General features: G+C 36.7%; 1 protein-coding gene across 1 annotated transcript in view; it reads left to right on the top strand.

Annotated features, from left to right (window-relative positions):
- SMC2 (structural maintenance of chromosomes 2) overlaps nucleotides 1-26,473 on the top strand; it is a 67,179-nt gene that overhangs the window by 24,705 nt on the left and 16,001 nt on the right. The window contains exons 12-20 of the mRNA XM_011232346.3: nucleotides 3,033-3,150; nucleotides 4,045-4,183; nucleotides 4,546-4,665; nucleotides 6,382-6,586; nucleotides 12,186-12,321; nucleotides 14,689-14,813; nucleotides 19,589-19,782; nucleotides 20,752-20,895; nucleotides 24,254-24,448. Of these exons, the coding sequence (XP_011230648.2) occupies nucleotides 3,033-3,150; nucleotides 4,045-4,183; nucleotides 4,546-4,665; nucleotides 6,382-6,586; nucleotides 12,186-12,321; nucleotides 14,689-14,813; nucleotides 19,589-19,782; nucleotides 20,752-20,895; nucleotides 24,254-24,448 (1,376 nt within the window). The remainder of the gene's footprint in view (nucleotides 1-3,032; nucleotides 3,151-4,044; nucleotides 4,184-4,545; nucleotides 4,666-6,381; nucleotides 6,587-12,185; nucleotides 12,322-14,688; nucleotides 14,814-19,588; nucleotides 19,783-20,751; nucleotides 20,896-24,253; nucleotides 24,449-26,473) is intronic.

Here is a 26,473-nt window from a genome sequence, read left to right on the forward strand (position 1 = left end):
GAGTATTCTTTGGTTCTGGGGTGTAGTGTTCTATGTATATCTATGAGGTCCAACTCTTCAAGTATGGCATTCAAAGCTCCTGTTTCTTTGCTGATTTCTTGCTTAGGTGATCTGTCTGTTGCTGATAGTAGAGTGCTGAGGTCCNGGGTGTTGAGGTCCCCTACTATTAGTGTATTTTTATCTATATGTCTATTGTGGTTAAGAGTTGGCTTGTGTATCTTGCTGCTCCCCTTTTGGGGACATATATCTTTATAATTGTCATATCCACTTGTGGGATGCATCCTTTAAGAATAATATAGTGCCCTTCTGTGTCTCTAACTATAGTCTTTAGTTTAAAATCCAATCTGTCTGATATGAGAATTGCTACCCCAGCTTTCTTTTGAGGTCCATTGGCGTGAAAGGTGGTATTCCATCCCTTTACTTTCCGTCTGAATGTATCTTTAGGTTCAAAATGAGTCTCTTGTAGACAGCAAATGGATGGGTCATGTCTTTTTATCCAATCTGCAACCCTGTGGCATTTTATGGGAGCATTTAGGCCATTTACGTTGACACTGATTATTGAGAGATATGATTTTAATGATGCCATGTTGCCAGAAAATTCTTTGTTTCTATAGATTGTGACTTTCTATTCTGTATCACTCTTGGGCCTTTTTACTTTTATAGAACCCCCCTTAATATCTCCTGTAGGGCTGGTTTCATGGTTACGAAATTGGTCAATGACTGGCGATTCTGGAAGGTCCTTATTTCTCCATCAATTCTGAATGACAGCCTTGCTGGATAAAGGATCCTTGGCTGCATGTTTTTCTCTGAAAGAGCTTTAAAAATGCCCCCCCCCCAACCCTTTCTCTCATTCCAGGTCTGTGTAGACAGGTCTGACGTAATTCTGATACCTTTGCCTTGGTACGTGAGAAATTTCTTTCGCCCTGGCCGTTTTCAGTACTGTATCCTTGGATCTAATATTTGTGAATTGCAGTATGACGTGACGTGGCATAGGTTTGTCGTGGTTGAGTTTGGGAGGGGTCCTCTCTGGCAACAAACGAATGTTTGTTTCCCTTGCTAGATTAGGGAAGTTTTCAGCTGCAATTTGTTCAAATATCTCTTCTAGACCTCTGTTTTTCTCCACCCCCTCGGGGATTCCGATGATTCTGACATTGAAACGTTTCATTGAGTCAGTAATCTCCCGTAACCTATATTCCTGAGCATGGAGTTTTTTGAGCCCAGATGCTGTTTTAGCTTTCTCCTCTACTAACTCATCCTCCAGTTCGCTGATACGTTGTTCTGCCTCATTCACCCTGGCCGTCAGAGCATCTAGTTTTGATTGCATTTGGCTCATAGAGTTTTTTTTTTTTTAAAGATTTTATTTATTTATTTGACAGAGATAGAGACAGCCAGCGAGAGAGGGAACACAAGCAGGGGGAGTGGGAGAGGAAGAAACAGGCTGATAGCAGAGGAGCCTGATGTGGGACTCGATCCCAAAACGCCGGGATCATGCCCTGAGCCAAAGGCAGACACTTAACCGCTGTGCCACCCAGGTGCCCCAGGCTCATAGAATTTTTAATTTCTGCCGGATTCGCACTCATTTCCGCCCTTAGAGATTCTATATTCTCATTAACATTTTCGTTAATACTTTTTTCAAGTCTACAAATCATCTTGACCATTGTTACTCTGAATTCCATTTCTGATAATTTGGTTATGTCCATATCCATTAGATCTGTGGTAGAGGCCACAGACTCATTGTCTTTTCTTTGCTGGGAGGGATTTCTCCTTCTGTTCATTCTGATGAGGAGAGGTTGCGGGGTTGTCCAGAGCCCAAATTATTGACCGGGACCCAGGCCGTGCACCCTTGTTTTATAGGGATCTTACAGATGTGGGCGTCTTGATTTTTCAGCCTGCCTTCTGGGGGAGGGGCCTGCCGCACCGATACTACCCTGTTTGGGTAGAGTCTCCGTGTCTCCTGCAAGGGGGTATGAGGATGGGCACACCGTAAGCTGGTATTTCCAGGCTTTTGTTCTCTGGCGGCTTTCCCTGGCGGTTCGCTGTGCCTCTTCTGAGAGAGCAACAGTGGCTGAATCTCAGCCTCTGTCTCAGAACAGAGGGATCGCAGACCGTTCTCCACTGATGTTCTGGCTACTTTAACTCTGTTTCTGTTGGTGCTGCTCAACCCTGCAGTGTCCCAGGATGTGCGCCTCACACCCGGCGTCCTAGCCCTCACTTCCAGGGCCAGCACGTCACTGTCCTTTGTGTTTCCAACACCGCCAGCTGCCAGCCGCCCCCGTGCACTCCGGAGCTCCCGGTCTCAGTCTTGTTCCAGTGAGCACACCGGAGCTCAGTCCGGGAGTCCACCTGCTTCCCTGTGCAGGTGGCTACTGCTTCCCGGCGCCTGAACGCGGCGGCTCCCTCCCCCTTCCGTTTATCTTCCGATATTTGTGCGTGGTTTCACGGCTCCCCGCTTCGCACCTCAATACTCAGCGCTGGAGATGTTCATTTGTAGAGATCCAGATGTATCTTCCTGCATCTCAGGCTGATTCCGTGCATGTTCAGGCTGGTCTGGTACCTATCCAACTTGACTCAGGGGACCGGCTGAAAAAGGGGTCCCCTACTCCTCCGCCATCTTAACTCAGGAATGAAAGTTTCTGTTATTTGTTGGTAATAATGTCTTCCTGATCTTTCATGTTAAGTGTGCTTTTTATTTAATACCAGAAATTTGTATTTTGCTTCTAGGAATGCTTTGGAAATAGAGGTTACTGATACTTTCTTTAAAACTGTAGAATAGGCGTGCATGGGTGACTTAGTCGTTAAGCAGCTACCTTCGGCTCAGGGTGTGATCCCAGAGTCCTAGGATCAAGCCCCGCATCAGGCTCCTCTGCTGGGAGTCTGCTTCTTCCTCTCCCACACCCCCTGCTTCTGTTTCCTCTCTCACTGGCTGTCTCTCTCTCTGTCAGATAAATAAAATCTTAAAAAAAAAAAAAAACCTGTAGAATATTTGCATTTTTTAAAATTCCATTTCAATTTACTTGTGATTTACTGTTCAGAAAACAAGGAGGAAGGACTTCTGGAAAAGCGCAGGCAGCTATCTCGTGATATCAGTAGATTGAAGGAAACATATGAAGCTCTCTTAGCCAGATTTCCTAATATTCAATTTGCCTACAGGTAAGAGATTTAAACCTTAAATTTGAACTTGGTAATAGCCAAAATATATTTTTATTTAAGCTGGAAGACAATCTGAGAATTTTATTAACATCAACATTTCTGTATGAAAAGTATCACAAGCTACTTTTCCTTAATTGGTATTTTTTCCCCTAAACATTTATTGAAATGTTAACCAAGATATATTTTCATTTAAGCTGGAAGACAATCTGAAAATTTTGTTAACATTAAGATTTTTGTATGAGAAATATTGTAAGCTGCTTTTCCTTAATTGACATTTTTTTTTCTTAAATGTTTAATTGAAATATTTCAGGTGTTGGCAGTGGGAATTCTTAAGACCAAAATGAGGGAAATTAAATCTCAGTCCAAAGTTTCTTTCAATATCTACATTAACATTTTACAATTTACAAATTTACATGGGTTTTTTCATGGAATACTTAGAGTAATATGTTTATTACAAAGATTATAGCATCAGAGGCGCCTGGGTGGCTCAGTTGGTTGAAGGTCCGACTGTTGGTTTGAGCTCAGGTCATGATCTTGGGCTTCTGAGATTGAGCCCTGTGTAGGGCTCTGCACTCAGGAGGTAGTCTGCTTCCCCTCTTCCTCTCCCTGATTCTTACCCCCTCTCATTCCCTCCCTCTCTCTCTTATAAATAAATAATTAAGAAAAAAAGATTATAGCATCAAAGTTATTTTTGTTTTATTGAAAATATGTACTGAAAGATCTTTTGATTGACTTAACAATAGTTGGCTAGTCATCTGAACATTAAATTTTTGTTTTTCTAAAAGTGTGTATGCTTCTCTTTTAATGTGTTGGTAGGAAGAGCTCTTGACTAGTAAAATACAACTTTTTCTGTTTTATTGTTTCAGATTAATTTTGTCAACTGTTCTATTTTAGGGATCCAGAAAAGAACTGGAATAGAAATTGTGTGAAAGGACTTGTAGCTTCTCTGATTAGTGTGAAAGATACTTCTGCAACCACAGCTTTAGAATTGGTGGCTGGGGAACGGCTCTACAATGTTGTAGTAGACACAGAGGTAAATTAATTAAAGGAAATTTGCATTTCCTCCTTAGCTGGATAAACCATGAGCTGCTAGAACTGAGTACTTTCTTGATGTTTTAAGCTATTCCTAAGGTTGCTTATCTTTACAGTACAGCTATTCAGTTAATGACTTTCTATTATATTATTGATTATATTATATTTGATTAACTTTATTCCCAGAGAAGTCTCATGCTTACTCAGGAATCTAGAATGCATATTATCAGTTTTAGACTTTCCATTGTTGAGGATACTAGGCACTAAACATTTAATTGTGGATTCCTAAACTTGTACTCTTTCCCTCTGAATGTTTTCTGTCGTTAATATTTTATTTCCTTATTTCAAATCACAATTTTTTAGGTTACTGGGAAAAAGTTACTAGAAAAGGGGGAATTGAAACGTCGATACACTATAATTCCACTCAATAAAATTTCAGCCAGATGTATTGCTCCAGAAACTCTGAGGGTCGCTCAAAATCTTGTAAGTCGCCTTTATATGTTTTATCTGTATCTTACTTGTTTTTTTGTTTTTTGTTTTGTTTTGTTTTAGTTAGAGGACATTAACTTGGGGGACATAATCATACATAATCATGTAGAACCGCAAAATTTTGTTGTTACCATGCCTTAGACATTTAAGCTACTAAAAAAGAGTTGGCTTTTGTGAAAATAGATGGAGAATAGAAATGGTGGAAAACTAAAACTACCTTTGATATTTCAAAGTCGTAATGTTAAAATGTCTTTAACCCTTCAGTCAGGTCACATGACTATCACATGATAACATTAAATTTCCAATCTCTGAGTTACTAGAATTACAGAGCTTATAAATACCAGAATTCTTTAGTTTTTTGCATGCCAGGCACAGTTTAACTGCCCACAGTGACAACTGTTATGGGAGGTATCTACCAGTCTTACAGAGATGCTTTCTGTAGGTTGCCTTCCAACCTCTGGACATACAGCAGGGGACCAGGATAGCCAGTGAGCTGCTGAGGTGTGGATCTAAGTGGTACAGCTATTATTAAAAACAAAAACAAACCCAACAACACACAACAAAAAAAATAAAAACAAACCCCAGAGGAGTACAAGGCAATACATTTGCAAGGCAATTATAGTTGTGTGATATTGGGTAATAACATGAAGCCAGTCCTAATACTCAGCAGTGTTACCAGTTTGTTATTGAGCAGGCATTCCAAGTGCATCAGTTGAAAAGACAGTTATATGAAACATAGAAATGTATTTATAATTAAAGTACTAAATGGATACTCAGTGTTCTTATAATTAAGAATCCATCAATGAAAATTATTTTAAAATACAGTTGTATTGACATATATACTCTCAGGAGAAGGAAAATGAATGCAGAGAAATTGAAAGGTGGTGTTTCTGGTTAGTACTTTGGTTACTTTGAAAAATCACCATTGGGTCTGGAAGGTTTTGGAAGTTACTTCAGCTTTTGGACAAGTCCCAGTGTAAGAAGTAAATTGGGGTTTCAGGTTGTAGCAAAAATACTTCTACCCAGGTCCCTTAGCCAAACCTTTTTAAGGTAGCTGCTGTGTCAGAGGGCAATGCTGAACATCTGTTACACAGAGCTGGCTTCACTTGGATTTCTCTTGCTGCTACTAAGCTCCTTAAAGGATGCTTAGTTATTTTAAAAAGACGGGCAGAAGTGCACATCAACAAAGGTTGAGAAGATGCAATTGGATCAAAATAAAACACTGAGGGATTTAAATTTTTTTTTTTTGCCGTTGCAATGTTAGTTGTGTTTTTCTATAACTGATAGGTGGCTGCTCTAGCATGTTTAATTTGAATGAAAAAGTATTCACTATAGAATAAGTAGATCAATAATTGAAACAAAACATTTTATATAATTGTGTTGATACACCAGTTGCTGTATTTTAACTGAGAGAGTGTGTCCAAATAGTCCATTTTGGATTTAGAAACTTGGTACTGGCTCCTGCTTAATAGACACTCTCCTAATGCCTGATACTTTAAATATTTTACTTAACCGTAGAGTTTCAGTGTTTAAACTTGAAATTTTTTCTAAAACTCTTGAATTTTCCATAGTATTTTAGAAAGTTCAAAAGGAGTTGTAATGCTCGGTAAGTAGTACTTAAATTTCTAGTATGGCAGTTCTGTTTTGTAAAATAATATTTGAAAGGAAAGAGGTGGTATGTATTGTGACATATGTGTTGTTTTCCCACAGGTTGGTCCTAACAATGTTCATGTGGCTCTTTCCCTGGTTGAATACAACCCAGAACTTCAGAAAGCAATGGAATTTGTCTTTGGAACAACGTTTGTTTGTAATAATATGGATAATGCAAAAAAAGTGGCCTTTGATAAAAGGATAATGACTAGAACTGTAACTCTAGGAGGTGATGTATTTGATCCTCATGGGACATTGAGTGGAGGTAGGTTGCTTTTTTGTTTGTTTGCAAAGAATAAAAATAGCTAATATTTAACTCATTCTATGCCAGGTGCTATACATATTTGCTTTATTTTCTCATTTATTCCTTACAACTATTCTATAAAGTAGTTTTATTACTTTTCCCTTTTTTTAGGGAATGAAATTGAAATTAGAAAAATTTAGTAATTCATTCAGTAGCAAATAGTGTTAGAGCTAGTATTTTAACTCAGAGTTGGACTTCAAAGCTAATGTTGAACTGCTGCTAAGCATTCTTTCCTCTCTCTGTTTATTAAGAGCTTAGGCTATGCCAAGAACCATACCATTAGTTCATTTAACATTTCAATAGCTCTAGGAGATAGGTAAGATTGTAAATAGGAGAAGCAGAAAACAGAGTTATTTAAGCATATCAGTTTACTAGTGACGTAAAAAATCTCCTGAAGTGCAAAGATTTATGCATTTGACTTTCTATTTATTTACTTTTAGGGCTGGTTGTGGTATTTTTGGGCTTTACTTTTGGGTTTAAACCTAAATGATGAAAAAAAAGTTAAAAATAAATAAAACGATACACAAGATATGAAACAAATAGCAACAAAAAGAAAGCCTAGAAGACAAGATTAATACTCAGTACTAAATGTATTAAAAGTAAAAAGAAACTGGAACTTTCTTATACCATACACTAAAACTCAAAATGGATGAAAGACCTAAATATGAGACAGGAATCCATCAAAATCCTAGAGGAAAACACAGGCAGCGATCTCTTTGACCTTGGCCATAGCAACTTACTAGACACACCGCCAAAGTCAAGGGAAGCAAAAGCAAAAATGAACTATTGGGACTTCATCAGGGTAAAAAGTTTTTGCACAGCAAAGGAAACAGTTAACAAAATTAAAAGGCAGCCTATGGAATGGGAGAAGTTATTTGCAAATGTCTTATCAGATAAAGGGCTAGTATCCAAAATCTATAAAAAACTTAAGCTCAATACCCAAAAACCAAAAAATCCAGTCAAGAAGTGGGCAGAAGAAAGGAACAGATACTTCTGCAAAGAAGACATACAAATGGCCAACAGACAACATGAAAGAAAAAATGCTCAACATCACTTGACATCAGGGAAATACAAATCAGAACTACAATGAGATACTGCCTCACACCGGTCAGAATGGCTAAATTTATCAACTCAGGAAACAACAGATGTTGGCGAGGATGTGGAAAAAGGGGAAGCATCTTACCCTGTTGGTGGGAATGCAAACTGGTGCAGCCACTCTGGAAAACAGTATGGACATTCCTCAAAAAGTTAAAAATAGATCTACCCTACAGGCCAGCAATGGCACTACTGGGTATTTACCCCAAAGATATAAACATAGTGACCTGAAGGAGCACATGCACCCCAATGTTTACAGCTGCAATGTCCACAATAGCCAAACTATGGAAAGAGCCCAGATGTCCATCGACAGATGAATGGATAAAGACCTGGTGTACACACACACACACACACACACACACACACACACACAGTGGCATATTACTCAGCCATCAAAAAGAATGAAATCTTGCCATTTGCAATGACATGGATAGAACTAGAGGGTATTATGCTAAGCGAAACGAGAAAAAAAGATCATTGCACTCGTGGAATTTAAGAAACAAACCAATGAACATAAGGAAGGGAAGGAAAAACAAGCGGAAAACAGAGGAAGGCAAACCATAAGAGACTCTTAACTCTAGGAAACAGGGTTGCTCAGAAGGGAGGTGGGAGACGATGGGGTAACTGGGTGATGGGCATTAAGGAGGGCACTTGATGGAATGAGCCCTGGGTATTATATGCAACTGGTGAATCACCAAGTTCTATCTCTGAAACTAATAGTACAGTATATGTTAGTTAAATTGAATTTACATAAAAATCAAAACAAAGTAAAAAGAATCATGCAGTATTGATTGTATAAGTTTTTTCTTTTTTATTAAATTTTAATTCCAGTAAGTTAAAATACAGTGATGTATTAATTTCAGGTGTACAGTTTAGTGATTGAACAATTTCATATAATACCTAGTGCTCATCCCAACAAGTACACTCCTTAGTAATCCCTGTAACCCATTTCACCCATCACCTTACCAACCCTCCATCTGGTAACGATCAGTTTATTCTCTATAGTTTAGAGTCTGTTTCTTGTCTCATCTCTCTTTTTCTCCTTTGTTTCTTAAATTCCACATATGAGTAAAATCATATGGCATTTCTCTGACTTATTTCACTTAGCCTTATACTTCCTAGTTCTATCCATGTCTTTGCAAAGGCAAGATTTCCTTTCTTTTAGCTGAATAATATTCCATTGTGTGTGTGTGTGTGTGTACCTCTTAGCCATTCTTCAGTCGATGGACAGGTGGGCTGGTTCCATAATTTGGATATTGTAAATAATGCTGCAGTAGACATAAGGGTGCATGTGTCCCTTTGAATTAGTGTTTTTGTATTTTTTGTGTAAATACCTAGTGGTGTGATTGATAGATCCATTTTTAACCTTTTGAGGAACCTCCATACTGTTTTCCACAGTGGTTGCACTAGTTTTCATTCCCACCAACACTGCAAAAGAGTTCATATTTCTTCACATCCTCTGCCACACTTGTCTCTTGTGTTTTTTATTTTAGCCATTCTGATAGATGGGAGAGGTATCTGATAGATACCTTGTAGTTTTGATTTTCCTTTCCCTGCAGAGTGATGTTGAGCATCTTTCATGTGTCTGTTGGCCATCTATATTTCTTATTTGGAGAAATGTCTCATCATGTCTTCTGTTCATTTTTTAATTAGATTTTTTGGGTTTTGAGTGTTGAGTTTTATCAGTTTTTTATATATTTTGGGTACTAATCCTTATCAGATATGTCCCAGGTCGGGAGACATGATGTTGCCAGGGGTTTGGACCGGTCTTCTGGGGGTGGGAGCCTGCTATTCTGGGACTGAGGCAAGAGTGATTGGGAAGGGGGAATCCACCTGAACGATGGAGTTTGGTGTAAGGATGTTACATAGCAAGTGTCTGCTGGGTTGGTTCCCACATGTGGCCCTGTGTTTATACTGAGGGGTGGGAGAGGGAAATGATGCCTGCTCGTTTCTTTGTTCTAGGAGGGGTTTCTCTGTGAACACTGCCTCTCTGGGACATGCTTCCAGATGAGCTCACAACCTCCCCACCGTGTGCCCCAGGTGCTCTTCAGAAAGCTGTTACTATGCTGTTCGTTGGTGGGCTGTTTGCCCTGTTGTCTGTCCAAAGAACAATATCCTTGGGGCTCTACCAGAGCCAAGCACACTGACCTTTAAAACTGTAGTTTTGAAGCTCTGCTGGTTGCCAAAACTCATGAAATTTGGCCCCTCTCACATTCGAGCCAATTGTTATGGGGATTGGTCTTACCTGTGTGGCCTCCCCTGTGTGCTAGTCTGGCACTGACCACAGCTCCCAACCCTCATGACAGCCGTTTCTCTCCCAAGCCATGGTCTGCACACTTCTGACCTTCTTTGATGTGGTCTCTTCTCTGCTTTTACTTGTGGAGTTTGGTCTGCCAGTCTTCAGGTCAATTTCTGGGGTATTTTGAATGATTTGATGGTTACCTAGTTGTATTCATGGTATGAGGTGAGCCCAGGGTCCTTCACTTCTGCTTCCATCTTCCTCGCAAATCTTGGAGGTAGGTTTTATATCATTTTGTCTTCAAAATTCTGTGGCAAATAAGATGGAACTTTTTTATTTTGTTTTTAAAACTGGAAATTGTGAGTTTGGATGATTTAATCCAGAGTTTTATTCGACTTAAGGATTGGGTTTTCTTTTGAATACCTACCGTGTCACAGCTATTTAATTAAATACTGAGAAATTATAAAGTGTCTTAGCCCTCAAGGAGCTCATAGTGTAGTAATCAGTCCTGTTGCTGTTTTTTATTTTTCTCAAGTAAGTCTTTTCTTTTTTTTTCTTTTTCCCTCTCTTGCATTTTGCCCTATTAGGATATTCTAGCTATTGGAAATTTTTTAAAAATTCAGTACATTTTTACCCGTGTTCAGGAAACGCTAAATTCTAATTTGAGTATAAGCCACTGCATCTGTGAAAAGTAAAACGAAAAAATTAAATCTGCCCTTGAGAATAAGATAATAATCATATTCTTCTTATTCTAATATTTGCCACATTGAGTTTCCAGATCTATGTCGAGTGATCTAGTAGCTAACAAACACTGAATAGTACTTGGCTGTGTACCAGGCAACATTGTAAGACTGTGCCATCCTGTACAGTAGCCATATATGTCTCTTAATATTTATTTAAGATAGTTAAATAAAAATAATTTCCTCAATTGTCGTAGTCACATTTCAAGGATTCTGTGACCACAAATAGTTAATGGGTAACTGGGCAGTGCAGATACACAACATTTCTGTCATTTTCTGAAGACCTATTCTCAGGGCTTTAAATAATGAACTCCTTTCATCCTTCTAGCGACTATCTGGTAGGTATATTACCATCATCTGCAGTACACAGTTGTAGAAACTAATCTACAGAGTGGTTATATAATTCGCGGGTAAGTGGCAAAGCCCAGGATTTGAATTCAGGTTATCCGTTTGCACAGTTTGTGCTTTTAACCAAACCAAGAGACTATATAATGCCTGTTGAGATATCAAGGGACTTAATTTCTTTCTAGGCCAAGAAAACAATAGGCAGCGAAGTGAATTCCAGTATATACAGTAAGAGGATTAGTATCTGTAATTGGAGGATAAAGAGAGATCAAATATTTTTAAATATATAAAATAGAAGAAACTTTTTAGATTTCATTGGTTTGAATGTTCTTGAAGTTCCTACTTTAGGGATGGCAAATATCTATCCCTGTATCATTACCAAAGTCCTCATAATAGCATTGCCAATTGACCTTTGCATTCTCCCATCAAACCTAGAGTTTTCTTGCCAACATAACTCAACCTGTTGTTGTCAGACAATTACAGTTGCTTGTAAAGTGAAACCAGCTTCCTCTGCTGTATCAAAGTTTAGGCCAGGTTATGGTACGGTAAAAAAAAAATAGCCTCCAAATCTCAGTGGCTTATAGTAAGTACCACAATTACGCTACTTTACCTGTAGGTCATTTATCTCTGTTCAGTGTTATTCTCATTCTGGAACCCAGGCTGAAGGAAAAATAGCCCCTACTTTGCACATGGTTTTCTCATGGGAGAGGGAAAACAAATGGTGAATTATGTGCTGCCTTTTAAAGCTTACTTTCAAAAGAGGCACATTTTCCATTTCATTGGCCAGAGCAAATCACATGGCTAGGCTGATATTGGAGAGGAAAATGGCGCTGAGAAGGATGGGCCCAGTAGGAAGGGGCAGTGATTATTTTGAATAAACCATCCATCACATCTGCTTAGAAGTATTATCAAGTATGTATGTCCTAAGATTTTAATGATAAAATGAATTATTAGAAGTAATTATTAGAAGTATTATCAAGTATGTATGTCCTAAGATTTTAATGATAAAATGAATTTATAAGCTTACTATAAAAGATTTGCTATTGAATCTTTTCAAGTATAATTCTTACAAAGTTTTTTATTGTCTACTAAATATGTGGTAACTTAATGTCTAAGGCTTGTTACAATTTGTTTCTATCAGGTGCTCGATCCCAGGCAGCTTCTATTTTAACCAAATTTCAAGAACTCAAAGATGTTCAAGATGAGCTGAGAATCAAGGAGAATAAGCTACTGGCTCTAGACGAGGAATTAGCAGGTCTTAAAAACACAGCTGAAAAGTAAGACTTCTGTCAAATTAAGTTGTATTTTTAAGTTTCTTTTTGGTCAGAGACTCACGGTAGAAAATGAAAGAATTTTCTCTAACGAAATACAACTTCTGCCCTTTTCCATAATATCCTTGATTTTATTTGAATAAATTGTGAGTAGATAACTTGTATATCAGTTACTTTTTTCTGATAAAAATGATATCTTTGTTATAAGAAAATAGGAAAGATAATTAAACAAAAGGAAGAAAAAACCATCAGCCGAATATTTTTCTTTCCCTGTTGAGATATACTGTTACTCTACTGGGATTGGTGGGGAAATCCATAGATATTCTGGAGGTTCACACCAGAGGATACTGGAGTCCTTCATTTGAAATGATAAACAGTATAGCATCGATCAGATGCCAACATTAAATTTAGCAGCTTGTGGCTGTCCTATAGATAAAAGGATCACTGGGTTGCCTACTGAGGAAGTAAACAAGTTCATGTTAGAGAGTCATTGTTAAAGTGTTTCCTTACAGTGTTTCTTCTGTATGGGTGTGGATATGGGTATGCGTATGTGCTTTTCAACATTCTGTTTGTGTATGCTTTGGGGAGATATTTTTATTTTTTTTGAAATTGGGATCATGCTATTTAATGTAACCTCTTTTTGTCAGTTAATGCTATTTATTACTGAGTGCTTCCTTTGTGCCAAGTACTCTTCTAGGAGCGGGAATGTAGCAGCGAACCAAACAGATAAATCTCTTCTTTCTTCTTGTTGTCATATATATAGCTGGGAAAACACAATAAAAAAAGTTAAATTGGTAAAACATATTAGCTAATGCTAAAGTTCTAAGAGGAAAAATGCCACAAACTTAAAAAGTACATTATTTGAAAGTTTCTAATTTTTTCCAGTCTCTCTGAAGATGACATATGGGAAGAGAGTTAAAGTTAAAATCAGACATTTTATTCAGAATTCACAATACTGAATAAAGGTTAAAATATGTACGTAGACAAACTTCAAATATTTGTAAATTTTTAGCATTCATCTTCTGAATTATCAAAGCTTGGAATGGTGCCAAAACTTTTTTGGAATACTATACATATGGAAGAGATGGTCATAATCATTCTAAGATAGAAATTGTAACAAAATGTCCACTTTCAAACATATACATGTAGAGCCTTTTACGTTCATTAACATACATTAACCAAAAAGTGAATGAACTTTTCTCTGTGAAAAAGATAGGAAGATTTCTGAGATCTGTGGAAGATTTGGCAAGGCAATGAGTTTGTAGTTGCATTTGGCTTGGAACTATTAAATGATCCAATACTATGAATACAGTTATTTTGCAGAATTGTCTTGTGGACTGATTGTGGCATTGAGGTCAAGGAAAGGAAATAGATTTATAAAAATATGAGAGTGAAGGGCACCTGGGTGCCTCAGTCAGGTAAGCATCCGACTCTTGATTTCAGCTCAGGTCTTGATCTCAGGGTCGTGAGTTCAAGCCCCGTGTTAGGCTCCATGCAGGGCGTGGAGCTTACTTAAAAATATGAGAGTAGAAAGGTCCTAAAGCCATTCTTTTATGGACCATATTAAGAAAATAGCATTCTAAGTTTTTTCAAATTTCTGCACTCCACGTTTTTAAATGAATTGAGAAATGGCTTGAAAATTATGGTTTTAATTGCTGTCAGGCATTCTCAGGCAAGAATACTCAAGGGAGTATTTATGTTTTATAAGTTGCTTCCTTCCTTTTTCCTCAGACCTCATGAATTTCTAGTGCCAAGCTTCCTTGTGTATTTATTACAGCTTGAAATTTCACTGCAGCTGAATTAGCTAAACACCTTCCAAAGAAAGAATTTTCAGCAGCTAGAAATGGGCTAGAATTACAGGATTTGCAAGAAGAGCACACTATAATGTTTAAGTTCAGTACTATGCCTTTTTAAACTATCGGTCTCATTCCAAAATGTAGGAAACTTTAATATTTGAAAATGGGAATCGATAACCAGATTTTTGAAATTTGGTGTGGTGGTTACATTTTAATGTGGTTTTGTGGTGGGGAGCTATTGTGGAGTTTTTCCTCTTGGTAAGGATCAGTAGGAGAGACCATTTTTAAGGGAACCTATTTATTCCAAGGTTATTTTTAGTGTTTTCTAAAATTAAGAGTATTTCCATAAATAGTTATTATCAGTATTGGTCATTTAGAGTCCTTTACCTTCAGTGACCAAATCAGACTTGAATTTGATGCCTCAAAAACATGAGTCATCAAAGCTATTCTTGTAACCAGTGGCATCTTACACTGTTTATATTGTGAGCTTATTTTAGGTAAGAGCCTGTAGTTTAAATGCATATCTCGAATACCAGAAAAGTTGTGATCATTTATTGTAAATTTCTCTTTTTCTCAGGTATCGCCAACTAAAACAGCAGTGGGAGATGAAAACTGAGGAGGCAGATTTATTACAAACCAAGCTCCAGCAAAGCTCATATCATAAGCAACAAGAAGAATTAGATGCTCTTAAAAAAATCATTGGTAAGATAAAAAATTCTGTGTTTAATCTATTTCTACTGAAAACCTTACTTTAGATATTTTGGATCTCCTCTTTATTATATATTTATTTGAATTGATCACTCTGGATATTTTTATGATATTGCCAAGTTCTGCCCGTTTGCAGCAGTACACATTTCCACCAGTGGCATATGAAAGTTCTCATTTCTCCAAATCCTTTCTATTCTCGAAAGACTAAACTCTCTCTAATCTGATTGTTCTGAAGAGATAGCACATTAGTGTTTTAACTTGCAGATCCTTGATTAGCTGGTGAAGCTTGGGATCTATATATGTTCCTTGGACCTTTTGGTTTCTACATCTGTGAATTTTCTCTTTTCCCCATTTTTCTTTTGAGTTGTTTATGGTTTGCTTCTATTGTTCTCATACTTAAGAGTTCTGATTTCTTATGGATTATCTGCATTATGAATATCTTTTGGTTTATGTATTTTGTCTTTTAACTTTGTAACTTTGTTGGTAGTATTTTTGTTAGGCAGAAAGTTTTAATGTTTGATGTGATTCAGTTTATAGCTGCCTCTACCCCTAATTTTAAGAACTTGTCTTACACTTACTTAGAATTGTATATGGTAGTTTTAGTTTTTCTCATTCCTTAGGACAATTTTCCCACTAATATATTTTCTTCCCCTTTTATAAAATTAAAAATTTGCCTATTGTGTTCACACCCCTACCTCTGCTAACCATTAATCTGTTCTCTGTATGCATCAGCTAGGATTTTTAAAAATTGGGTAAGATTCCACATGTAAGAGATATTGTATCATATTTCTCTTTCTCTTTTTTCACTTAGCATAATGCCTTCAAGGTCCATCCATGTTGCAAATGGCAAGGTTTTCTTTTTTTATGGCTAATATTCCACTATGTATGTACACATGCATTTTCTTTATCCTTTCATCCAAGGGTGGGTGCTTAGGTCGTTTCCATATCTTGACTGTTATAAATAATGCTGCAGTGAACATGGGAGTGTGCATATATATTTTTGAGTTAGTGTTTTTATTTTCTTCTAATACCCAGAAGTGGAACTTTTATTTAGATCATATCTATTTTTTTAATTATTTGAGGAACCTCCATACTGTTTTCCATATTTGCTGCACCAATTTGCATTCCTACCAACAGTGTGTGGGAGTTCCTTTTTCTCCAGGTCATCTCCAACACTTGTTATTTCTAATACTGTACGCATTTTTTAATGAGACTGGCTTTTTCTTTTTGAGTTGTATCGGTTCTTTATGTGTTTGGGGTATTAACCCCTTCCTGATAAATGATGTGGAGATATTTTCTCTCATCCGTTAGGTTGCCTTTTGTTGATGGGTTTTTTTGCTCTAGCTTTTTATTTATTTATTTATTTATTTATTTATTTATTTAAAGATTATATATTTATTTATTTTGACAGAGAGAGAGAGAGACAGCAACGGAGGGAACACAAGCAGGGGGAGTTGGAGAGGGAGAAGCAGGCTCCCTGCTCAGCAGGGAGCCTGATGCGGGGCTCAATCCCAGGACTCTGGGATCATGACTTGAGCTGAAGGCAGATGCTTAATGACTGAGCCACCCAGGCGCCCCTTGCTCTAGCTTTTTAGTTTGATATTGTCCACTTATCTTTGCTTTTGTTGCGTTTGCTTTTAGTGTGAAATCCAAAAAATAATCACTGCTAAGACCAATGTCAGGGAGCTTATCACTTATGTTTTCTTCTAGGAGTTTCATGGTTTCAGGTTTTACATTCAAGCCTCTAATCTATTTTGAGTGAAATCTTATGTGTAGTGTAAGATAGTGGTCCAGTTTTCCTAGCACCATTTATTGAAGAAACTGTCCCTTCATTGTATGTTCTTGGCTCCTTTGTCATAAATTAATTGACCATACATGCGTGGGTTTATTCCTGGGCTCTGTTTTGTTCCAGTGATTGATGTGTCTATTTTTAATGCCAATTCCATACTGTTTTGATTACTATAGCTTTGTATTATAGTTTAAATCAGGGAGTATGATGCCTCCACCTTTATTCTTTCTCAAGATAGCTTTGGCTACTCAGGATCTTTTATGGTTCCATACAGATTTTAGAATTGTTTTATTTCTGAAAAAATACCATTAGAATTTTGATAGGGACTTCAGCAAATATGCAGATTTCTTTGGGTAGTATGGACATTTTAACTGTATTCTCCCCATCAATGAGTATGGTGTATCTTTCCATTTATTTGTGTCGTCTCCAATTTCTTTTATCAGTGCTTTATAGTTTTCCATGTACACATCTTTCTACCTCCTTGGTTAAATTTATTCCTAGGTATTTTATTCTTTTTGATATAATTATAAATAGGATTGTTTTCTTAATTTATTTGGCAGTTCAGTATTATATAGAAATGCAACAGATTTTTGTACATTGATTTTGTATCTTGCAACTTTGTTGAATTTGTCAGTTCTGACAGTTTTTTAGTGGAGTCTTTAGGATTTTCTGTATATGTCATCTGCAAATAGAAGTAGTTTAACTCCTTTCTAATTAGGATGCCTTTGTTACTTTCTTTATTTTGCCTCGTTGCTCTGACTAGGACTTCCAGTACTATGTTGAGTAAAAATGGCAAGAGTCCTCCTTGTCTTGGTTCTGATCTTAGAGGAAAAAAAATTTTTTTTTTTTAAAGATTTTATTTATTTATTCGACAGAGATAGAGACAGCCAGCGAGAGAGGCAACACAAGCAGGGGGAGTGGGAGAGGAAGAAGCAGGCTCATAACGGAAGAGCCTGATGTGGGGCTTGATCCCACAACGCCGGGATCATGCCCTGAGCCGAAGGCAGACGCTTAACCGCTGTGCCACCCAGGCGCCCCTAGAGGAAAAACTTTCAGTTTCTCAGTGTTGAGTACAATGTTTGCAGTGGGCTTGTCTTTTATGGCTTTTTTTTAATGTTGAGATGTATTTCATTTATACCCATTTTGTTGAGTTTTATCATAAATGGGTGTTGAAAATGGTCCTAATGCTTTTTCTGCATCTGTTGAAAACATGTGCTTTATCCTTCATTCGGTTCATGTGCTGCAGAACATTGATTGCAGCTGTTAAACCAGCCTTGTATCTTGGACCATATCCCACTTGATCATGGTGTATCATCCTTTTAATGTATTATTTAATTCAATTTGCTAATATTTGCTGAAGATTTTTGTGTCTGAGTTCATCAGGGTTATTAGGCTGTAATTTTTTTTCTTTTTTTGCCTCTGGTGTCCTTGTCTGGTTTTGATATCAGGGTAATGCTGGCCTTATGAGTTTCGAAGTGTGCCCTCCTGTTTTTTGAAAGACTTTGAGAATAGGTATTAAAACTTTGAGTGTTTGGTAGAATTCACCAGTAAAGCCATCTGATCCTGGACTTTTGTTTGTTAAGAGGTTTTTGATTACTGAGTCAGTGGTCTATTCAGATTTTGTTTCTCATGATTCAGTCTTTGTAGGTTGTAGGTTTCTAGGAATATATGTTTCTTCTAGGTTGTCCTATTTCTTGGTATATAATTGTTCATAATAGTCTCTTGGGGTCCTTTGTATTTCTGTGGTTTCAGTTGTAATGTCTCCCTTGTTTTTCTGATTTTATTTGAGTCCTTTCTTAGGCTAGCTTTAAGTGTGTCAATTCCATCTTTCTAAGAGCTAGCTTTTTTCTTTTTTTTTTAAGATTTTATTTATTTATTTGATGGAGAGAGAGGCAGCAAGAGAGGGAACACAAGCAGGGGGAGTGGGAGAGGGAGAAGCAGACTTCCTGCTGAGCGGGGAGCCTGATGCGGGTTCAATCCCAGAACGCTGGGATCATGACCTGAACCGAAGGCAGACGCTTAACGACTGAGCCACCCAGGTGCCCCTAAGACCTAGCTTTTACTTTCATTTATCTTTTCTATTATTTTTTGGTCTCTTTCATTTTACCTTTGCTCTGATCTTTATTTCATTCCTTCTAATGCTGAGCTTTTTTTTTTGTTTTTTAATTCCTGTATGTGTAAGATTGTTGAGATTTTATTTTCCTGATGTATGCAGTTATTATAAACTTTACTCTTAGAACTGATTTTGCTGCATCCCATTAAGTTTTGGTATGTTGTATTTCCATTTTCATTTGTTTTAAGGTATTTACTAAAAATTTTCTTTGATTTCTTATAGTGTTATTATGCACTGAAAAGCAGTATAGGACATTGTGTAGTCATGGTCACCATTCTAAAACAGTGTATGGCAGTTGTAACAGTAATGTGCTCATTTTATCTTGCTTTTATTTTTTTCTTTGTAAATTAGAGATATTTCTTCTATGCTTCATCCTAGACATGTTCTCATAGTATTTCTCTACTTTAAGAAAAGGCATAAATGAGCAAAGACTACAATATAACCTTACTTATGAAATTAACTGTAAGCTTTTTGGCAACTAAATAAGGGGAAAATACCATAGTTATACTGTTGATTCTGGTTTAGGAAGCATATTAAAGCATTTAAATATATTAAAAAGATGGTCTGTGAGCTTTTAAATAAGTTGCAGGTAAAGTTTATGTTCCTCAAGTTCATATACTTGGAAATACTTTCTTTGTAGATCTTTAGATAATTCAAGTATGGCTCTTAGGTAGGATCTGTGTTTCAACATAACATTTCTGGAATAAGGTTGGAACAGTTAATTTTTTTAAATTTTAGCCTCGAATTTTTCAGACCAGTTCTTCATTAAAAGGTGAAATTATAAGGCATTTATAAAAAAACCATTACCTATAACTGCTAATAGTTGGAGGACCTCATTTAGCCACATTTGCCTACCTTATGATGCAGAGGAAAGCGAGGAGACCTTAAAAAACACCAAAGAAATTCAGAAAAAAGCAGAAGAAAAATACGAAGTACTGGAGAATAAAATGAAAAATGCAGAGGCTGAAAGAGAGCGAGAACTAAAGGATGCACAGGAAAAACTGGATTTTGCCAAAACGAAAGCAGATGCTTCTAGTAAGAAAATGAAAGAAAAACAACAGGTAATAACCTTTCTTGAAGTGGAACCAATCTTTTATTGTCAATATAGTGCTGAAGGTGGTAGAGCTTCTTTGCTGGCCTTACTCATCAGTATTCACCACATCTAAAAGCACGCTGTGCTTCTTCAGGAAATAAATTATTCATCTTCTAAGTCAAATTAAAACACATTTTGCTGAAAACCTTGTAATGGAGGGTCATAATTTAAGGATGGATTGAATTGTCTTGCTAATTTTAGAGAAAGAGCAAAATTGCTTTTTTGTAAATGCTTCACTCAAGAGCAGACCAAAACTTATATCCTGCAGTAGAGCTATGTCATATCGGCTCGAGTTGTGACATTTCTATTTGGTGATCATCTATGTGAATGGATACTGTGAAAGAAAGTATGTTACATTTACAAAGTGCCATTCAGTTGTAGACTGATGGTGATAACGGATTTTATCTTTTGGATAGTGCCAAAGCTGGAATTTGAACCTAGCATTTTCTGTCCACAAAGGCTGTGCTCTGAATCACTTTTCTAGACAATTTTACTTAAATCTATCTTTCTTCATATTCTGCCACTAAATAACCTGCACAGAGTATTTTCTAATGAACTGAAGGTTATAATGGGAAAGAAGAAAATTGAGAAACTTTTTTTTTTTACATCGAATAATTATGTTTTAAAAAAGGCTCTTCCTCTGCTATTTTTTCTCTTATGTAGAATTCTGTATTTTTCTCTGTAGGAATAAAAGGATAAAGGAAATAGCTCATGCTAAGCTCTTTGAACCTGTAAAAACTATATATATTTGTCAATTTTTTCTAAGTGTAGGAAAATAAATTTCCTTTCTCCTTCCTTCTTCAGGGGAAACAGCTTACATGTGTTTTGGTAGTTGAATAACTAAGCTGTGGGTCTTACTTGCATGAGAATCTTATTAATATATGCATTTTTCAGTAATTAATAGCCTGTTGAATGTATAGATAATGGTTTCTTATAGGAAGTTGAAGCTATCACTCTGGAGCTGGAAGAGCTCAAGAGAGAGCACGCATCCTATAAACAACAGCTTGAAGCTGTCAATGAAGCTATAAGATCCTATGAAGTACAGATTGAAGTAACGGCAGCTGAGGTGGCTAAAAATAAGGTAACGTTTACTTACCATATTGGAGAAATAGCAAATGTTAATTGCTTATGAAATGTTGGCTTGAAGATGTTTGACTTTAGAGGTCTCGATCTCTTCATTCTTGTCTTGATGAGAGGCAGAAACAGTGCTTAGTGATCCAGAAAGAGTTCTGAAATAATAATACTGATTGTTTTAGTCTGGCTCTCCTCTGAAGACAAAAATTACTCAGTAATTCAAACAGGCAAAGTTTAAATAAAAAATTGACTACAATAGGAGTTTGGAATGATGTGGGATTGATCACTAGTGAGTAAAGAGAATGCTAAATGATACAGGAAAAGCAGATACGGGGAACAGCCATTACCACCTGTAGGGCTGAGAAAGTGCACCCATGGAGGGAACAAATCTGGCAAAGAGCCTCATTGCACTTGTAGGGCTGAAAACCAGATCTAGTTGGAGAAGGCATAACTGTGGCCCCATGGTGGTGAAGTTTGCTGACGTGCAGGGGAAGCCATCCATAGGGAAATGCCACATGGGATGCCAGGGGAAATTGGCCATGTGAATATGCTGCAAAGCCCTGCTCCCCTCGCCTCCTCTGCTGGATGTCAGGGCAGCCATGCAAGCTGCTAGCCCTAGCACGTGACATACTTGCCTTCGAGAAAAGCATGCCAGCACCAGGATTGTAAAGCCTCTTCAGTTTCCCAACAGCATCTTTTTCTGGTGAGGCTGACTATAGTTGCTGCTGGTGGTGGAGAAATGTTCTGATACCAGAAGCAGGGAAGTAAAGGATGGATTTAGGGCTGAGGGGATTTCACATGTTAGAAGACATTCTGTCACCTGCAAATTCATGTTGTGGTATATCTTTAGTAGAGATCGTCCCTCATGAATATTGGCTACTCTCTTGTCCCTTTCTTTGTTTTTGACTTTGAATTGTTTTGTTTTCATATTGAGGTATAATTGATATATATTAGTTTCAAGGGTACAGCATAATGACTTATTTGTATATATTGCAAAATGATCATCCCAGTGAGTCTAGTTAACATCTGTCACCACACATAGTTAAACACATTTTTTTCTTGTGATGAGAACTTTTACGATCCACTCTCTCAACAACTTTTAAATATACAGTACAGTATCACTGACAACAGTCACCATGTTGAAGTTTTCTGTCATGCTGCTATTGATACTCTTGGTAAATAATATCCTTGATTTTCATGTTAACTGAATGTAGATAGCTTTCAAAGAGGAAGTTGCATTCATTTGACATTCATTGTGTTTTTGCCTTACTTGTGTCATCTACTTCTACATTTTCTTTTATGTTTTTCCTTTGAAATGATGGTTTTAATTGTCGTAGTGTGTGGTATTTTGGAAACTAGGTCTTTCCTCTTGATTCTCTTCATGGCAAAATTCAAGGTGTTTTTTTTTTTTTTAACACATTGTCAAATCAATAGAATAACAATTTTTACTTTTTTTGAAATTAAGAGATCAGAATGCTTCTCAGCTTTGTCTTTTGTGTTAATTAAATTTTCTAGTTTCTCTTCAGTTTCTATTTTACCTCCAAAGTAAATTTTAGTTTTTAAAAGTATCTTTAGTTTTTTTCTGATTTATTGTCTTAATCTCATATTTTTCATTTTATCCCTCCATATTTTTTGTTTTCACGGACATCATGTAGAATTTAAAAAAAAAAATAGATATGTGTTTCTAAAGATAAATGGGAAAATAAATAAGCTACTCCATTCTCAATCTAAAGTCAAAGTCAGAACATGTACCTATTTCCATTTCTCTTTGTGGAAAAGTATAAAATGGATCACTTAGTTTTTAAAGGTTGTTCTTTCAGGCTCTGCATTCTAAATTGTTTCCTTTCCTAGATTAGAGTATCAAAGGACACTCCCAGGAGGCTACGAAAAGAAACTGCCTACTAACTAGACAAAACTAAAATTTCATTTCTGCTCAACCTTAGCGACAGATTTCCTATTATAAAAGAAGATTAAAATAGTCAAAACTGCAATGCAATTTTTTTTCCCCAAGATTTTGAGAGAGAGAGTATAAGCAGAAGCAGGGGTAGCTGCAGTAGAGAGGGAGAAGCAGGCTCTCCATGGAGCAGGAAGCCCAATGCAGGGCTCGATCTCAGGACCCTGGGATCATGACCTAAGCCGAAGGCAGACTCAACCTACTGAGCCACCCAGGTGCCCCTGCAATGCAATTTTTAACCTGTAGGCATGAGAGAATCTTCATAAACATAGATATATATGTAGATATATATATAATTTTTTTTAACATGTGGTGTTAATAAACCTGTGTCTGTTGTTTTTCCCTTCAGTTAATATCACCAGAGTATTTTTCACTTTCTTTTCTTGTTCTTCAAAGGTTTCAAAAAGCTAAAATATCTTAGTTTTTGTATGAATGCCATGATTTATTTTCCTTCCTCAAAAGACTTCTCATGACACAGATTAAACATAAGGAAATTAAAGCACTTTGAGCACATTCAATACCTAACCATAATGTTAAGTATCACCTCTGTTGCTCAAAACGATCATTTCCTAATGAGCACGCCTAAAAAATTGCTAAATTTTTTATCTGTGCTTTTCATCATGAAGAACCATTCTTCCTTAGAGGTTTGTAGCAGGTTGTCCTACTTAGGTTTTCCCTCTACCTAAATATGAGTTGAACTAGATTTTTTTGGTTGAGACAGTTGTGTGAGTTCCTTTAAGATCTAGGATGAAACAAAGGGGTTTGCAGGGGTTGGTGATAGACTGAATTGCAGTTATAATTAACACTTTGGAGATTGAATAGCTTCAACCTTGAGAAGTAAGGAGATAATAAAAGTCAAAGCAAGAAAGTTTTTCTGTGTGCCATAGATCTATTTATTCAAAAAAGCTTCTTATTTTTCTGTTTTGACCCCTGTGCTAGAACCAAACATTATGACCTTCTGTTGTCACTGGTAAATATGACTTATATCTATAGAAGGGAAAAGTAGAAAGCCCCAGCCTACATTCTACCCCTCCTGGTAAATGATATTTGGGGATCTGTCATATTATCTTCTTGTTAACTACCAAAATATGCCACTTTTCCAAGACTTCAAAAGTCAGATTCCTATAGTTCCCCCCCACCCCACCAAGTTGATCCTAACTACACTGTATCCAGCAGAAACTTTATTGCTTCCAGCATGAACACTGCATCGCATCTTTTTTCTAGTGGTAAAACAAGTTTTCTCCTGTATGTAAATTAGTCATTTTAATGGGGATATAAAATGTAGAGGGTTAGGTGACCATCTGCCTGTGATCATATTCCCGTCGCCCAAAAGTTTGTTAGATGATCTTTTAATAAACTAAAACTATGTCCATATTACCTTGCTATGTGTTGTCCTGGAATTATGTTTCAGGAGTCTGTAAATAAAGCTCAAGAAGAGGTGACCAAGCAAAAAGAAGTGATAACCGCCCAAGACAATGTAATTAAAGCTAAATATGCCGAAGTAGCAACACATAAGGAACAAAACAATGATTCTCAGCTTAAAATTAAGGAACTGGACCACAACATCAGCAAACATAAACGGGAGGCTGAAGATGCTGCTGCAAAGGCACGTGTGTGTTGTTTATTTTTACCCATAATCAGATTTTTGCTTCTGAGTTGTTGAAATATTCTAGTAAACTGCTCAGTGAAGAATTCGGTAAATGGCAGAACTGCTGTGTCACATAATTTTGAGGCTTAGTTATTTTAACGGCTTCTCAGCAATGTTCATTTTCACCAAATGGCATAAATGTTTCTAAATTTCAGGTGTTTATTCCTATCTCCAAGATGTTTTTACCAAATGGTGGTCTCCCGTGGAACTGACCATTTTTTTAATCCCTAAATATTCATGGAGCTATTAATAAATTAGTAGTAATATTATTTACCTTATTTCAAAGTGATTTAGAAACTCACAGAAATATATATACAGGCAACTTCTAAAATAAGGACTCAGTTGGCTTCCAGATATCCTTGTGAGGGTCAGTACAGTCAGTTTTGCAGCCTCATCTGAAATCTGATGTTTTACTAAACAGCTATCTTTTTGAGGTTATCTCAGTTTTTTGGTCACTCTTAAAAAGTTTCTTCCTTCCATGTGTCACAGTGTCTTAAGTACTTCAAAGAGAATACATGCTTTTGCAGAAATTCATTGCTTGGTTAAGAGGCTGAACCCATGAAGTCTTAGTAATTCACCCATCATGTTTTCTGATGAGTGTGTAACAGTTTGGTGCCTTTTAAAAAATCTTCTTTAGCACCTTAAAAGTAGAAGAGATTTAACTTCAAAAAAGTCAGAACATACAAAACAGTCACCCCACCCTCTGAAAGAGCCATGTGTGCCTGTTCAGTTTCATTACTTAGTTTTAAAAAAATATATTTTTTTTCATAGCCACATCATTAATATCCTAATATTTTATTATTATTTCCCATTAGCCTGGTAGCCTAATATTAGTGGATTCATGGAAATATTACCAGTATTACTGTTAATAGTTTTTGTAATTGAAAATGCCAGTAGTGGTGGTTGCTGGGGGATTTTATTTACAGTTACGGAGGTGAACAGGAGACTCGCAAGTGGAACTGCTAAAAAGTCAAGGATTCTTTGAAGTATATAGTTTATCAAATATTTATTGCATACCAACTAGTATCAGATAGTAGGCCAGGCACTAAAGATAAGGATAAGCAACATGTACCCAGAATGCCTTCATAGAGCTTATGGGTAAGTAGGGAAGGCAGACTGGAAATGATCGTCTTTGGAGCCTGGAGGTGAGACTGTACCCATGGAATTAATAAGGATGAACAAATTGGCAAGGATTAGATTTTACCAGTCAGAACCAACCTTAAACAATTTTAGTAGAAGAAAGTCTTCCTTAAGCATTATAATTTAAAATTTTTAACTATTATATAAGGTACATTGTTGTGCCTTGTCAAAAGACAGTGGCTAAGGGAATGGAGTCAATGTTTAGGGAAGTTAAAATACTAAAATTTAATAAAAATTTAATAATTCTTCTCAGAATTGTCAGTCAGGATTAGCTTCCACAAATTTACCAAATCTACGACTGAAGTATTCCTATAAGAAATGTAAATTTCACAAGTTGTTTTTGAATTAATTGATTGAGTTTTGTAAAATCTGAAGGAGCCTTATCTGACTTACATTTCATTCTAATGGAGGTGTTTTACATATACTTTGTATAAATTTGTCAGAGCTGGCTGGCTCTTCTAATGCTTACATAATAGAAAGATCTTTTTTTTTTGAGCCTATCCTCTAGGTAAAAATATTCATACTTAGTATAAGTTTACTGTTAACAATGAACCTAATGTTTACAAATGAGTCATTGATTTAAAATTGCTAAGTATTTAAGAAACTTTTTTTTTTTTTAAGATTTATTTGAGAGAGCATGTGCATGAGCGGGGGCGGGGGCCGCTGGTGAGAGGGAGAGGAGAGAATCCTCAAGCACACTCCCTGCTGAACTTGGAGCCCAGGACCCTGAGATCATGACCTGAACCAAAACCAAGAATCAGAGGCTCAATCAACTGATTGAGGCACCCCAAGAAACTGGTTTTTAAATACCTGTTTGTAAACAATGATAAATGCTTCTATTAT

The sequence above is a fragment of the Ailuropoda melanoleuca genome, chromosome 7 (genome assembly GCF_002007445.2).
Source record: "Ailuropoda melanoleuca isolate Jingjing chromosome 7, ASM200744v2, whole genome shotgun sequence".
In the NCBI taxonomy this organism is placed as follows: domain Eukaryota; kingdom Metazoa; phylum Chordata; class Mammalia; order Carnivora; family Ursidae; genus Ailuropoda; species Ailuropoda melanoleuca.